This window comes from Rhamphochromis longiceps, linkage group LG22, assembly GCF_057381845.1.
Source record: "Rhamphochromis longiceps isolate RC_006_pf linkage group LG22, R_longiceps_female_GT1.1, whole genome shotgun sequence".
In the NCBI taxonomy this organism is placed as follows: domain Eukaryota; kingdom Metazoa; phylum Chordata; class Actinopteri; order Cichliformes; family Cichlidae; genus Rhamphochromis; species Rhamphochromis longiceps.
In genome coordinates, this window is record NC_140577.1 from 14,059,151 (window position 1) to 14,074,689 (window position 15,539).

The window sequence follows — 15,539 nt, forward strand, 5'->3', positions numbered from 1 at the left end:
AGCATTTGGGTGTGTGTGTGTGTGGGGGGGGGGCTAGCAAAAATTTTTTTTTGGGGAACTACTGCTTTAACCTGCTGTTAAGGTTCACATAATTGAGGAAGGAGAGTACAAACAACCATGGTCCAAGATCTTGGTCAAACAATTGATTTTAATGAATACACGCGTGGGAAGACCAGTCTGTACGCAGACAGGGATTGATCTTCAACTTAATCAAAGCATAAGCAGATATACCATCAGGGTTTGAATTAATGATGCCCCTTCATACGTCACAGACAGAATATATGCATACGTCAAATCAAAACCACAATGACTTTTAACACAGTTTAAAAGAACGTTGTCTTCGTCTCCATGGCAGGTACATCCTGTCACTGCCGGATGCTTGCTTGTCATCTTGACACCTCAGCAGCAGTTCTGCGACAAACTGCTCTTTTTGCAACCCCAAGCAAAACATGATTAAACTTCCACCTATAAATGATTCTCTTTAACTAAGTGTGTGTGTGTTTTCTGAAAGACACACACACTGTTTAAACCTCTGAATACAATATCAATGCTGCAGATTATATTATTAATGCAATAGTAATGTTGATGATTATTTACCAATAGCAGTAAAATAATTTCCCTGCTCCACACTGCGCACACACCTTCAGCCTGATCTTCGGCGTTTAGCGTCGCCCGGTAAAATGACATGCTCTTTACTCTTTTTTTAAATTCTAAAACAAAACAAAAACAACAAGCACATGAATGCATCTTTAAAGACGTAGTGAACTGCGTTCATTTCCTGGTTTGTTAGCGGCTACTGAAAAGCAAGTCTGGCACATATATCTTTGACCAACAGTAGTCAATCTGAAACACCGGAATAAAAACAAAGTAAGTCTGATTTTAATGGTTCTCTTTGCAGTTCAGACATGCCCAGTGTTAGGTATTTTAGTACCATGGGAGCATTTACTGGATATTGTTTTATAGTGACATTATACAGGAAAACTCTGTCATTCAATAAGGCCCCTTTGTTTTAGTTATTTTTCTCTTTGACCCAAGAATTGATGTGTGAGAATCACAGGCTGGTACAAGGTTGAAATACCACAGAGATCACTCCCTCAGCTACATTAGTTTCTTAATCTTTTAGGAGACGCCTGTTGAAGGCCAGATGGTTTGTTTCAGATTTCACTAATGAAAGAACTCTTTATTTTGTGCCTTGAAAATATGTCGCTGAGATAATCACAATTGTAGCTGAACTGATAAACTACACAAAGGATGCTTCTTCACCCAAGGGCAGGAAGACGCTCCCTTATCTTGGTCTGTACTGGTTTAAACTGATAATCTGCTGTCTCATGAATTTTACCCTCTATATAAACTGTTGTACTTGTGAATAAAGTTGAGTCGATTTGGGAAGACAACCTGAAGCAGTCTCTGTTTTCTTGTTCTCCCAAGCTGCTCCCGAGCTCGTACTAACACGCTGAATGGCATGCTTGAATATTACTTGAGAATATATTTGACTGTGTTACAGACTAAGGGACATTCTCTGCTGATAGGTGAAGGTACATTCTCTGCTGATAGACGTCCACGCCTCGGAGGAAGTCGATCCACGGATTAGGCCCTGGAAGCCGTTTCCTTCACCCAGGAAAAGTATTTGTCAGAGAGGGCTAGATTAGGTCTCAGTCACCTTAAGGCAGCATCTCTGATGTGTTACCTAGCCGTTTTACTTTCGCTTTACTTAGCGATTACACTCACTTCACTTGCCATTGTTGGCATTCAGTGCACACCTGTGAAAAATAACCTCCATGTGAAATTTTCATGGCTTATTTTCAGATTCTCCCTCAGCATGACACAATTAAATCGTCATTTATGGCTTTCTTCACACAATGAATGGACATCTTACCTCTTCAAAAAGGCTATCAATCAGACTACATTAACTGCTGTTTTATTCTAAGAAAAAAACAAATAAACTCCACATTTAACCTTTTGTGCAGATCTGAAATGCGAATTCTATTTTATTGTCATTTTATGGTAAAAATTTGTAATGTAAGCCTCATAGGTGTTAGCTTTTTTTCTCACTGTTTTTTTCTGAAAGCCTGGCATTAAAGCCCCAAACGGCTGCAGCTATAGTTCTGCAAAATTATGAAGTGAAACGAGTTTGGCTGGAAATCTCATCATTTACGTGAAGTGCATGCGTGCATGAAGGATTTGTCCTCTCATAAGATTGCACAAACCCAGAGGTGTACTCGCACCTGTCTGCTTGTTTAACCCTCAGCTCTCGTTCCTGGCAAAAATGGCTCATCTCACAGAACTTTGCAAGTATGTGGACGACCACCAGGACCTGTATGTGCAGGTAAGATCACTCAGGAAAAACAATAAATTGCAGCTGTTTAATTATTGCGTTTTTTGTATGATTGTCACTTGATTTAATGGCTTATTGAGCTAACTGAAAACTGGACAGATTTGCAACTTATTCACTTAAACTTGGATTATAGTAGGTGCCAACTGTAAAACCAGTTTTCCTGATAAGATTCAGTAATACTGTAACTGCTGCTTGAATCAAATCTTTGTGGGTCTAATGTCCTAAGAGTCACTCACATTGGCTCATTCTTTTGCAATCAGTAACTTCATGAAATAGTAAAAAAAAAAAAAAAAAAGGATTTTAATGTCTTTAAATCACTTATTTATAATTTACCTCAGCGCCTGGCTGAGTGGGTGAGTGTCCAGAGTGTTTCTGCTTGGCCTGAGAAGCGCGGGGAGATCAAAAAAATGATGGAGATGGCAGCCAAGGACATCGAGAGGCTGGGAGGGACTGTGGAGTTGGTGGACGTTGGCAAGCAGAAGGTCTTGCACTGGTTACATTTCTTAATGCATTAATGATTTGTATTTTACATTATCTTTTTTAACTTAAATTTCACCATAAATCATTATTCATACAGCTTCCCTCAGGAGAGGAGATCCCCCTGCCTCCTATCATCCTGGGGCAGTTAGGATCAGACCCAGCAAAGAAGACGGTGTGTATTTACGGGCACCTTGATGTTCAGCCAGCAAACATCAGTGACGGCTGGGACACAGAGCCTTTTACTCTGGTGGAGAAAGACGGTAAGAGGAGAATACTTTTGGCCTGCGTCCTGCACAAAACAACCCTGGAGCTGTTTCTGTATGAGCTCTAACATTGTCACAACCTGGCGAGGACTCAGTGTTTTAGTGGTCTTAACTGAGATTACTGAGAACAAAAAACCAAACCAATTAGCAGGTAGGTAATGCAGGATGAGGACATGTGGACTGAGGTGTGTAATTCCCGTAAGGTAGCATAGCTAAGAGAAGGCATGCTGCCAGCAAGCTCAACTATGTAGACTGGGAACATTGGGTGAATGTATTTTTAACAGGTAAAGATAAGAAACACAAAACAAGTCACAGGTGCGTCTTGAGAGCTTGAAAAAAGAAGGGTGTATTTAGTTTGTAAAGATGTTTCACCTCTCATCCAAGAGGCTCCTTCAGTTCTAAAACAAATGGATGTTTGTCTCAGGTATTTAACCCCTAATAGTTTTTCTCAGGTGGTCCCGAGGGTTGTTGATCATGCGAGTCATCACATTAGCCAGGGTGTGAAGAAAAAAAAGATGTCTTCACCATCATATGAGGTTAAAGTTGAGACCTTGCCCCACCACTTTAGGTTGTTTAGAGGTTGCCACCGTGAAAGACCATCGTTGAACGGAGGTGGTGAATTACAACGCAAGCTGTCAGCCACCTATAATGCAGACTTGAGATGCTATTTAGGCACTTCAGTCTCCACTCACACCTTGCCTCAGGTAACCTCAGCAGGTCACATGACAGAATGTCTCACTGCAACATGAATAAAATCAAATAACAATCAAATAAAATCAAACTCTAATTTTGGTGATTAGATTGGTTAAATTTATTTAAATGCTCTCAAAGCTTGCAGTAACAGGTAGCAGCATGTTTCCAAAGTCTTTTGATAGAACTGCATTCTTATCAACAGTCTTCTCAGGTTAAGTTGAACCAGTAAAGGTATTATTAGAATCTTTGGGAACACACTCGGATTGTGAAAAGGCAAAAAGGCTCAAGTGAGGCATTTTCCTTTGTGAGTCATGACTGGTCCTTTATTTCACAGACTGTGCATTTGTTTGTTCACATAACTAAGTCACTGCAGCATTCCTGAATTGGTGTCTATGCTTTGTTATGCTCCACACAGTAATGCAAAAGCTGTGCCTGAATAATTTTAACCTAGTCATTTTTTTGCTACTCTTTAGGATCTTCTTTAAGTTGAATTATTGCTCTACATATTTGCATTTAGATGTTTTTGCTTCCCTAAAATTGTGTTTCCTTGGGGGAGGTTTTTTTGAGCTACAAAATTCAATGCTGACTATGTAATAAATATAACCTTAGTATCATTTTTCAACTCCACTATCTTCTCATTAGAACCTTGAAACTGAAACAAAGTTTTATTTTTGTAGGTAAGCTCTATGGACGAGGATCTACTGATGACAAGGGTCCAGTGTTGGCCTGGTTTAACTGCATTGAAGCGTATCAGAAGATTGGAAAGGTACAGTTACTGCCAGATTTAAGCTGGCCAACAAAAGGTGTTTCAAGTTCAGATAGTTTAAAGATGATATGATATTTTAGTGTGTCCTAAAACAACCCTGAAGTGGCTTAACATGCTAAGTTGGCTGTGTTTGAACAGTGACAGGAGTATATTGAGGTGTGATGGTATAATTCAGAATCTGTAAATGTACACCGTTACTTAAAATGTTATTAATGTTTTTCTTTCGTTTTTGTACAGTGATAATAAAGCAGAATAGCTACTATAGCACTGTATTCTAAAAAGATATGTGGGTCATTCATACCACTTTAAAATATAATTTTGGCCTATTTACAAAAATGTGACCCTTATCTGTCTTTAGTTGGTGTTTTCTGCTATGGCTCTCTGGCTCTTCAGATGAAATGGCAGTAAATACTTGTTTAGTTGGTAGCAGTAAATTTCAGCTGATAAATGTACAGTATTAGTGTTTAGCTGCATAATAATTATCATATATATAATCGTCAGTTATATCCTTAGTCTGGACTCATGCTCAGCTTTGTTATTAAAACTCATTGTGAGAAATGTAAGACATGCATTACTGCTGTCTACTATTTATATTTACTCTGGCACATTTGGTGTGGGGCACCCACCACTGATTTGGAGATCATTTGTTGTTAAAAATGTGAAATTATTTCATATGTTTCAACTCTAGAAAATGAGAAAAACAGATTCACAATGAGCCTGAATTTAAACTTGAACCAGTAACCAAATTTTATTCTGTTGATTTTTTTTTCTTTCTTATGCATCTCTTTTCTTGTTGCAGGACCTTCCCATCAACATCAAATTCTGCTTCGAGGGGATGGAAGAATCTGAATCTGAGGGTCTGGATGATCTTGTGTTTTCTAGAAAGGACACTTTCTTTAAAGACGTGGACTACGTCTGCATCTCTGACAACTACTGGCTGGGCAAGAGCAAACCCTGCATCACCTACGGTCTGAGAGGAATCTGCTATTTCTTCATTGAGGTGGAGTATTGGATTATTGTTGTTGGGGGGTGGGGACAGTGTTTCAATTTAAGAGGGGCATACTTGAGCTTTTTGTGTTTTTTTTTTAAAATTGTGTTTTACGTTCAAACTTCAAGGTGGAGTGCGCTGAAAAGGACTTGCACTCAGGGGTGTTTGGTGGCTCTGTTCATGAGGCCATGACTGACCTCATCGCACTTATGGGCAAGTGAAGCTGATAATTGTGATTTTTAGTCTCACACACCTTATTTTACAGCAGTTTAGAGTTTTAATCATGTGTTTGTGACTTCCTGCACAGGCTCCCTGGTTGACAAAAGGGGTAAGATTTTGGTTCCTGGGATCTATGACAGTGTGGCGCCTCTGACAGCAGAGGAGCAAAAGCTGTACGAGAAGATCGACTTTGACTTGGATGAGTACTGTAAAGATGTGGGGGTTGACCAGCTGCTGCATGACACAAAGGCAAAGAAATTATTTATGTTGTTCACATCACTCATTGGTGGAAATGTGCTGTATAATGTGGGGTCATTCACACTTTTTGAACCTATTTTTCCACCATAGGAGCAAATCCTCATGCACCGCTGGAGATATCCTTCTCTTTCCCTTCATGGTATTGAGGGGGCTTTCTCTGAAGCAGGAGCCAAGACGGTTATTCCTCGCAAGGTCATTGGCAAGTTTTCCATCCGCCTTGTGCCTGACATGGACCCCAAAGTTGTGAAGAAGCAGGTAAACAATGTTATAGGTCACAGTGATCGCATATAACACTCACTTAACTTAAATCATCGTTTTATAATTAAGTAGCAGAAGTCACTCTGTATCTCTGCCACTTATTGGTAGTTTGTTGCTCAGATGATTTGCTCAGCCATCCTTATTTTTGTAAGATAAAGTGAATGCAGATGATTTTATTCAGAGAAAAAAACAAAGTCCCAGGTTACGGCATTAAAATACATCTGCAGAAAACCAGGCAAACCAATCAAGCAGACAAGACATAGTGATTTTGTCACAAATGATTGCGTAACAAGGAGGTTTTGTTAGGTTTTACTAAATGAATCTCAGCCTGGACTTGGAAATAGCTAAAGATCAACTTCAATTTATTTCTACATTAAAGCTTCAACAAGTCTAAGTTATTTTTCCCTCTTCAAGGTCATCGATCATCTGCAGAAGAGGTTTGCTGAACTGGGAACCCCCAATAAACTGAAAGTGACAGGGGACAGCGGTGCCAAAGCCTGGGTCTCAGACTTCAACCACCCACACTACATGGCAGGGAGAAAGGCCATAAAGACAGGTACAGGGACATTTTTTTATGCATATTTTTGTGGACATATTTTTAAGCCTTTTTCAGATATTTTCACTGATAGGCTTGTGCCCAGATTTGTTTTACCTATGCAGGGACAGCTAGGATGTTATTATTATTGTCATTATTACATTTTTACTGCTTTTGTTTTCTTTTCCTCCTCGTTGTACTGTAGTCTTCGGGGTCGAGCCTGATCTGACTCGCGAGGGCGGCAGCATCCCGGTCACCCTGACCTTCCAGGAGGCCACAGGCCGTAATGTCATGCTGCTTCCTATAGGGTCCTCTGATGATGGAGCTCACTCTCAGAATGAAAAGATCAACAGGTTGGTCACAGCTCACACCGTTTCACTTCTTTTGAAATGTGGAACAAGTAGATAAAACTGACGAAATATTGCAGTAAAAGGAGAGGATCATGTTTGTCATCTCCAGATTATTTCTATGCTAAAATGTGATCACAGGTAAAGTGAGTTTTTTAATTATAAACCATTATCATCGCTTTATTTCTCCATTTTCAGATCAAACTACATTCAGGGAGTCAAGCTGCTGGGAGCATACTTCCATGAGGTCTCTCTGCTGGAGTGATTTGATGGTGTCTCATAATGACAGGTGTAATATATGCTCATCCTCCATATCAGACCATAAACTTTGTGGATTTACTTTTCACAATGAACGGTTTTATACACCCTGTTGATAATATACATGTTTTTGTTACTTTATTTGAGTTGTTTTTCTTTTCTTTTCATGATGTAACAGGATTTACTTTTGATGCAGTGCACTACTTAGCATGTGGGTCATAACTCACAATAATACTGCCAGGTCTCTTTTGGAAATGAGATTTTTAATCTCAATAAGATTTTTACCTGGATAAATAAAGGACTAATAAAAAAAGAAATAAAATAATGTTGGTAAGCTTAATTTAGAAGCTGTCAAATGTGTTTGAGGCATCAGTGACAGCAGCATGACCAAATGCTGTTATTGTATTAGTGTTTTCCACATCACAGCATTAAAAAAGTACAATCAGTCAATTTGAATGTGTCGATATATGTAGAAGCTTTCCCAATGTTAACAGTTGTTGAATGTCCAGTTCCACAAATGACTGTGCTTGTTATATGTAACCGGTCCAGTCAGCCCTTTTATTCTGTGATTTATGACATTACTTGTCTTTATGTTACTTTAGGAAAGATAAATCAGGGTGAGTTTATATCACAAACTTAGTTAATGCCATTTCCTGAGAGAAGGATGAAAATACCACCAGGTATTCTGATAGCAGTCCATGGTGATAATCAAAAGGTGTAATGAAGCTACCTACCACTATTTATTCTTTTACTATACGCTATTATTTTTGCTAGTTCATAACCCAGCCATGGGGGCTTCCAATAAACCAGTGTACTTTTAGTACTGGCCCTGAAACCTGTGGCCAGAATCTAATGGTAAAGTCTTGTTTAGTGGTTTTCTTGACACAGAACAGGTGAGCTTTCGTGTACAGATTTCACAGGTTTACTCGCTGAAATAGTTTGTGACGTAGCAGCCCTCCTTTGGATGAATCCTTCCTCCCTCCCTTATACATACAGACATACATACATACATGTATTTATGTATGTGCAGTCAGACCAGCTTCTTTTGCAGTTTCTCCTCTGACAGCACAAGAAGCAACCCTCATCAATAAATTCCATCTGTTTAGCTCACGATGCTTTTAAACACACTCTACATCATCTGAGAGAGACAGATTCAAGAAAGCACCACAACTAATATTACATTTATCTCGGCATAAACCTATTGCTGCCGAGACAATTCTACTACAATGGTGAAAGCAAGACGCAAGTCACCAGAGCTCTTTGTGTGATCTTGTGCACGAGGGAGATGACCAAGACGAGCGCTGTTCCTGCTGCTCGAACCCCAGTCACTCTCAGACAGCTTCCCCGTAGCACTGCTCTTTATTGTGGTTACATAAATATGCATAGTCTCATTAACATGTGACATCTCAACCAGGCATATATGTGAACAAAGAGTACCTTGTCTGTGTGTAGGTGTGTGTGTGTGTGAAAATATGACCCTGCGAACAACTCCCCAAAGCTGGTGCTAGGAGTCCAACGGTTCACCTAAATAAAGGGCTCTTATACTTAAACAGATACAGAGTAGGTGTCCTCCCATACCATAAATCAGGAAGAGAAGGTACGACCTGTCATGACCTTAGGTTGTGTGTGTATGCCAGAGCACTTTGGAACGCACACAGTCTTTGCAGATGAGACATTCTATCAATATTCAATCGATTATATACCTCTAAACATTATTGATGCTATGTTTCTAAGTACAAATGACAATCATAAAATATCACTCCAACAACTAACATGATCAATAATTAATAATTCGTTTTAATTTAATCCAATAAAAAGTAAATAAGAAAATAAAAATGAGAATAATGAGAAGGACTTGTTAATATTGTCTTGATGATGTGAACGAGCTGCTGCTGAGTGAGTATTTGTCACTGTGTAGTACACGCCTGCTTCCTCACTTTAGCAGCAGTAGTACGATCCAGTGCAGCTCCAGCTGCCACACCCAGTCCAGCTCCAACCAGCACTCCTACTGGACAAGCTGCAGCTCCCACAATAGCTCCAATAGCAAGCTCGGTCGCAATCGCAGTACTGACTCCAGCAGCTGCTCCAGCACCGAGTCCAGCAGCAGCTCCAGCAACAGCACCAACCCAGCTGCCCCGGATAAACTTGTTTTTTCTCTCTGCTTCATATCTTGCTTCAGTGGCCATCAGCCCAGGGTTTTTCTTCTGAAGTTGTTCCATCTCTTTGGTTATAGCGCTCTCTGCCTTTTCAAACATCTTGTTGGTGTAGTAGCTTCCTCCGTTTCTCTGAACCATTAGTCTGATCTTCTCCAGCAGCTCTCTGACCTGAGCAGGATCTCTGCTATTGTTGTTAAAAACATGATATCGTCCTCCACACTGACGGATGAATTCACGAAGAGCTGGAGTCTTAGTGATGAGTTCTTCTATGGAGGCATTCAGATCTACATGTGTGAACAACACCATGGTGTAACGAACGGCTTCATCTCCAAACACCTCCTGAAGGATTCTCAGGGTTTTTTGTTCTTCATCTATAAATATGTTTGGCTGGATCACAACCAGGAACACATGAGGACCAGGAGCAGCCAGTGAGATGCATCTATTGATCTCCGTGTTCACCTGGCCTAAGGTAAACACAGAGTGAAACAGGCCTGGAGTATCAACAACAGCCAGGGTTTGAAAATCAAACAGAGCTGCTTCCTGCTGACACTCTGACATCACTGAGGCAGGGGATGAAGCTGATGCTGTTTTAAAGGCTTTTCCTCCCAGGATGGTGTTTCCCGATGAACTCTTCCCAGCTCCAGTTTTCCCAACAACAACAATCCTGAAGTCTTTTTCAGCTTTTCTCATGGACTCCTTAGCCTCTTCGAACATCTCATTGGTGTAGCAGCTTCGTTCGTTTCCCTGAACCATAGTGTTGATCTTCCTCAGCAGCTCTCTGACCTGAGAGGGATTGTCATCATCTCGGTTGTTAAAAACATGATATCCTCCTCCACACTGATGGATGAAGTCTTGGAGAGCTAGATTTTCCCCGATGAATTGTTCTATGGTGACTCCATCATGCTCCAGGTTATCTCCACATGTGAACAAGGCCATGGTGTAGTCTGCTAAGTGTACTCCAAACATCTGCTGAAGGATTCTCACTGTTTCTCGTTGTTCGTCTGTAAATCTGGCCACACAGATCACAACCAGGAACACATGAGGACCAGGAGCAGCAAAGGAGATGATTCTCCTGATCTCTGTCTTCATTTCCTCTTCAGTTTTAACATTATCAAACAGACCGGGAGTATCGACCACAGCCAGTTTTTGACCTTCAAACTCTCCTGTTTCCTTCTGACACACTGAAGTTATCGAGCTTGAAGATGATCTAGATTCAAAAGCACTCTTTCTTCCTAAGATGGTGTTTCCTGATGCACTTTTTCCAGATCCAGTTTTTCCAACAAGCACCATCCTGAGCTCTGGTTTCTCTTTTGTATTCTTCTTTTGTGGTTCTCCTGACTCTGTTTAAATAAATCAGAAAATTTTAACATCAGCGACTGTGTTAACATCAGTAAAACCAAATAAACAGTGTGAAAAAGTGTTTGAGCTCCTTCAGATTTTTTTGTATGTTTGTCTCTGCATGAGAATCCTCTGCAGGTTTGTGCAGGATAAACAGGTTAGTTTGCTGCACTGTATTGGGTTTAATGTAAAGAACAGTGTGTGACTGCTGCACAGTGGTTGTGGGTATGTCAATCAATGAAACAAAAGCCACAAACAAGAAAACAGAAGAAGCTACAAAAACCGAAACCTGCCCTTTGTTTTTCTGTCAAAAGTGTTAAAATTGTGTTTACTTCTCGTGTCATCCACAAACTGCTCCCATCAAGGATTTTTTTTAACCTTTGGTCGATTAATGTTTACGTCGGTCATTGTGCTCATGTATTTAGATCATATTGTACAATCTGCTTTACAATAACAACTACACAAAAACGTCAACTATTGTAAAAACAAAGGAAACCAGTGAGAGGAATAGATCAAATAAAGATAAAACCTGAGAAAGATAAAGTGAGTGTTGAGTTCTATTACTGTTTAATTAACACTAATATTATAGATTGCTCTTTTTAAATGTACTTGCCGAGTCGCTTGTATTTGCTGGCCATGTTCGTCTTTTACAGGCAGTTGATGTGTGGTTTCTGTCTCTGCTGAATAGTTTCCTCTTTATTACCCCATGGTCTGAGTCTGCTGTTAACACTTCCCTTTGAATGAGTGACATTTTAATAGGACGAAAAAGAAGCAGATACTTGCTGGTTATATGTCAGCAGATGTGTAATTTTGTGATATCGTCTGTGTTTAGTGCAATCTGTCTGTTGTACATCACTTCTGTAGTGTGCATGCAGCAAGGCACAAATTTTGTTATTAACAGTCATGTTTCTGCTGCCGTTACAGATCTGCGTGCAGACGTGAGACACACAGAGCAGCAGGCTTTACTGCGTTTGTTTTACTTGCAGGGAAGCAAAAGCATACACTGTGGTGGACCACTGGAGGGCTCCACTCACACCCAGTTCTCAGGAAGTGTTGTTGCTGTGTTTTGGAGAGAAAAGTATTCACGAAATATCACCATGTGGTGGCCTCTCGACCTGCTAGCCACCCGTCGTGTGATGACTCTCCTCCGGCACCCACCCACCCAAGGGAAATACGCCGCCCTTAAGGAGCTGTTTCTTCGGCGCTATGCCCTCTCCGACGCAGAGAGAGCCGAGAAGCTCCTCTCCCTCTCAGGCCTGGGTGGCAGTACGGCTCTCGAACTGATGCAGCACATGCTATCTTTTCTCGGACCGGACGACGGGGGATTGCTCTTTGCCCACATCTTCCTCCGACAGCTGCCAGTGGCCGTGAGAACCGGCCTCACCAACTCTCCGCTTCTGGGCGTGAAGGATTATCGCTCCCTGGTTGAGGAAGTGGATCGTATTTTCTTGGCTACCTGCACTTTCCACGATCACGGCCTGATCGTCAACCCTTCCAAGTGCCAGTTTGAGTTGCCGGTTCTGGATTTCATGGGCCACTGCATTTCCGCTGACGGTGTGGTTCCGTTGCCAGACAAGGTCCGGGCCATTTCGGCTTTTCCACGTCCCACGTCGGTTAAAGCGCTGCAGGAGTTCTCAGGGATGGTCAATTTCTACAACCACTTTTCCCCCAGAGCTGCGCACCTGCTGCAGCCACTCTGTGCTGCCTTGAAGGGTAAAACAGCTAATGACCCCATTGATTGACTCCCTGAACGCATCCAGCCATTTTCTGGGGCCAAGGCCGCGCTGGCTAACGCCGCCCTGCTGGCCAACGCCGCCCTGCTGGCCAACGCCGCCCTGCTGGCCCACCCGTTTCCATTGGCGGAGATTGCGTTGAACACCGACGCGTCAGACATGGCGTTTTCGACTCAGTACACGCCCTCTCTCATCCAAGGGGTCTAGGCCTCGGTCAAGCTGGTCAGCTCTAGGTTTGTTTCGCTGAGCCTTTGTAAATCGGTGAAAGACTGGGCAGCAGCGCTCATCCCACGCCCCAGGGAGGCGTTTTGATCATGTGCATGTGATCTGGTTGGTCCTCTGTTGCAGTCAGAAGGTTTCACGCACCTTTTGACTTTAGTGGACCGCACAACCCGCTGGCCTGAGGCAGTGCCTCTGGCGTCTACTAAAGCAGCAGCGGTGGCCAGGGCATTTTTGTCATTTTTCGTGTTTCGGTCCCCCCGCCAACATCACTTCAGACAGGGGCCCCCAGTTTGTTTCAGAGCTTTGGTCTGCCATGGGTGACGGCCTGGGAATCAAGGTCCACCGAACAACTGCGTACCACCCGCAGGCCAACGGGATGTGCGAGCGTTTCCACCGGTCGCTTAAGGCCGCGCTCCATGCTTCTCTCACAGATGGCAACTGGGTTGACCGTCTTCTGTGGGTTTTACTGGGGTTGCGCTGCGCGGTTAAAGAAGACCTCGGGGTTTCCCCGGCTGAACTTGGTCAGCCCCTCCAGGTCCCCAGGGAATTCTTGCCCGAGAGTCCACACCCGTGCTTCAATCCCTCTGGGCTGTCTCTCCATCCCCCAAGAGACTCGTTTTCTGTTCCTGGCCCAGTGCACCATTGTCTGCCCGACACATTTGATCCAAGGTCGTTGGACTCTTCACAGTTTGTTTTCATCAGGCATGACGCTCAGTGGTGGACCACTGGAGGGCTCCACTCACACCCAGTTCTCAGGAAGTGTTGTTGCTGTGTTTTGGAGGGAAACGTATTCAGTTGTGTGGTGATGAGTAATAAACAAGGATCGAGACAATCGAGAGCTCTTGTGTTGTCTGTGTTTACCTCCACAGTGGATCTAAATGTCGACCCCTGAACAGGATCCAGTAACAATCACTGTGGCAGATATCTAAGAAAATGTCTTCAGTATGAAGAGTTGGAAAACACCAAGACCAAACATGATTCACACCTACTGGCTGCACTCCATGAGTGTCTGGCTTCACAAATGAACCAGTAGCTAGTAGATGAGACACATCCAAAATGGCTCACTGAAGGCCAGACAGTCCTGATTCCTAAGGATCACCATAAGGGACTGGTCCCATCCAACTACCAGTCAAAGACCTGCCTCAGTGCCAAATGGAAGCTTCTGTTTGGCATCATAGCAGCTAAGATGAACAGGCATATGGCTCAATACTTGGCACGGAAAGGAATGGGCAGAAACACCAGAGGGGTAAAACACCATCTACTGATAGAAAGCACACCTGGATCCTGGAATGCCCTGAGCTATACAAGATCAACAGGATCCTAAGAGCCTTCATCAGAAATTTGATGGCGTTGTGGTGAACATCAGTCCAACTTCAAGCCAATCGATTTAACAAGGAGGTGGTCTTCTGTACTGCTGTTCCACATAGGCCTGAACCCCCTCAGTGAGATCATTGACAAGACTGGCTAGGGAAACCAACTACAGAAAGGCAAAATCATCAGCAAATCCTCTACATGAATGACAGCAAGCTGTATACCAGGAGTGAACGACACATCGATTCACTGACCCACACTACTATGATCTACAGCAATGACATTGGAGAAGTGTATTTGGATGGTAACAAAGAGAGGGAAGGCGGTTAGAACTGAGGGGATTATACAACCAGAAGGCAACATTGCAGACATCGAGGACAGCTATAGGTACCTGGGACATCCACATAGTAAGGCAAGTCCTGAAAAGTCAGCTGAATGGGTAGAAGAATGTCCGGGCAATTAACACCTACGCTCTACCGGTGATCAGATACCCTGCTAGGATAATAAGCTGACCAAAGAAGGAGACAGAAGCAACTAACATCAAGAAAAGGAAGCTCCTGAGCATGCATGTGGGATTTCACCCCAAACCCAGCACCATGAAACAGTACGCTAAGTGGAAGGAAGGACACTGAGGACTAGCGAGTGTCAAAACCACTGTCCAGGTTGAAAGTGAAGGCAACAGACCCCCAAGCTGGGTGAGTGGCTCTAGCAGATCCCAGGAACAACACCCAAGATCTTACTAGATTAATAAATGAATGAACCATAAGCACAGAAGGATTAGATTATTAAAGTGTTTTTTATTTCTATACTTGGCTATAATTATTCTCACCGACACTGCTGTAAGACAGCTAAGAGTAAAGATAAATAGTTGAAATGACAATAAAGGTTTTGACCAGCAGGGGGTGTGGGGTTGTGTGAACATAAAGTCTCGAGAAATGAAACCTGTTTTTAACCAATTGGACAGAAAGCTTCGAGGCTTCATCTGACCATCAGTAGTATCAATATTATCTTCAGACAACAATAAAACTATTTTAATAAAAACATAACAAAAGGTGTTGTGCCTGATCTTTAATCTCTGTTTCTGCAACATAAATCAGGAGCCAACACACCCACGTTAACTGATGATAGTCACAGTTTGACGTGCCGTGTGACAACCGTATGCTCAAGGTAACATGACGTCAACGCAGTAGTCTGAAAACATTGACAGCTGCAGGCAGAGGTGTGTCTGATGCGTTAAACACCAAACTCGAAACACAAAATTGTTGAGCAGTCTAACATCCACTCTGAGTGTGCTGTAGTGGTTTTTTTTTTATATCACACAAAAGTGTGTGGGAATCATAACAAAGGCAGTGGTTCCGAAAGTGGAGGGGGCACGTAAA

At 42.4% G+C, this 15,539-nt stretch overlaps 2 protein-coding genes across 3 annotated transcripts; one reads left to right on the forward strand and one right to left on the reverse strand.

The window, feature by feature from the left end:
• The first annotated feature begins 2,254 nt into the window (after window positions 1-2,254).
• LOC146643706 (cytosolic non-specific dipeptidase-like) lies at window positions 2,255-7,629 on the forward strand. Its single transcript, XM_085395100.1, has 11 exons — window positions 2,255-2,326; window positions 2,674-2,817; window positions 2,913-3,075; window positions 4,449-4,537; window positions 5,337-5,537; window positions 5,654-5,738; window positions 5,833-5,993; window positions 6,093-6,257; window positions 6,675-6,816; window positions 7,001-7,148; window positions 7,341-7,629. The coding sequence occupies exons 1-11, from the start codon at window positions 2,267-2,269 to the stop codon at window positions 7,405-7,407; spliced, it is 1,425 nt and encodes a 474-aa protein (XP_085251226.1). The 5' UTR covers window positions 2,255-2,266; the 3' UTR covers window positions 7,408-7,629.
• Window positions 7,630-9,182: 1,553 nt separating this feature from the next.
• On the reverse strand, window positions 9,183-10,926 carry LOC146643707 (GTPase IMAP family member 8-like). 2 transcript variants are annotated; one of them, XM_085395096.1, is made up of 2 exons: window positions 10,896-10,926; window positions 9,183-10,863 (listed from the first exon to the last, which is right to left on the reverse strand). In XM_085395096.1, exons 1-2 carry the CDS (start codon window positions 10,924-10,926, stop codon window positions 9,308-9,310), a joined length of 1,587 nt encoding a protein of 528 aa, XP_085251222.1. In that variant the 3' UTR covers window positions 9,183-9,307. The 2 variants fall into 2 exon arrangements, with proteins under 2 accessions (XP_085251222.1, XP_085251223.1); XM_085395097.1 differs by lacking the exon at window positions 10,896-10,926 and having other exon boundaries at window positions 9,183-10,882.
• Between the last annotated feature and the right edge of the window lie 4,613 nt (window positions 10,927-15,539).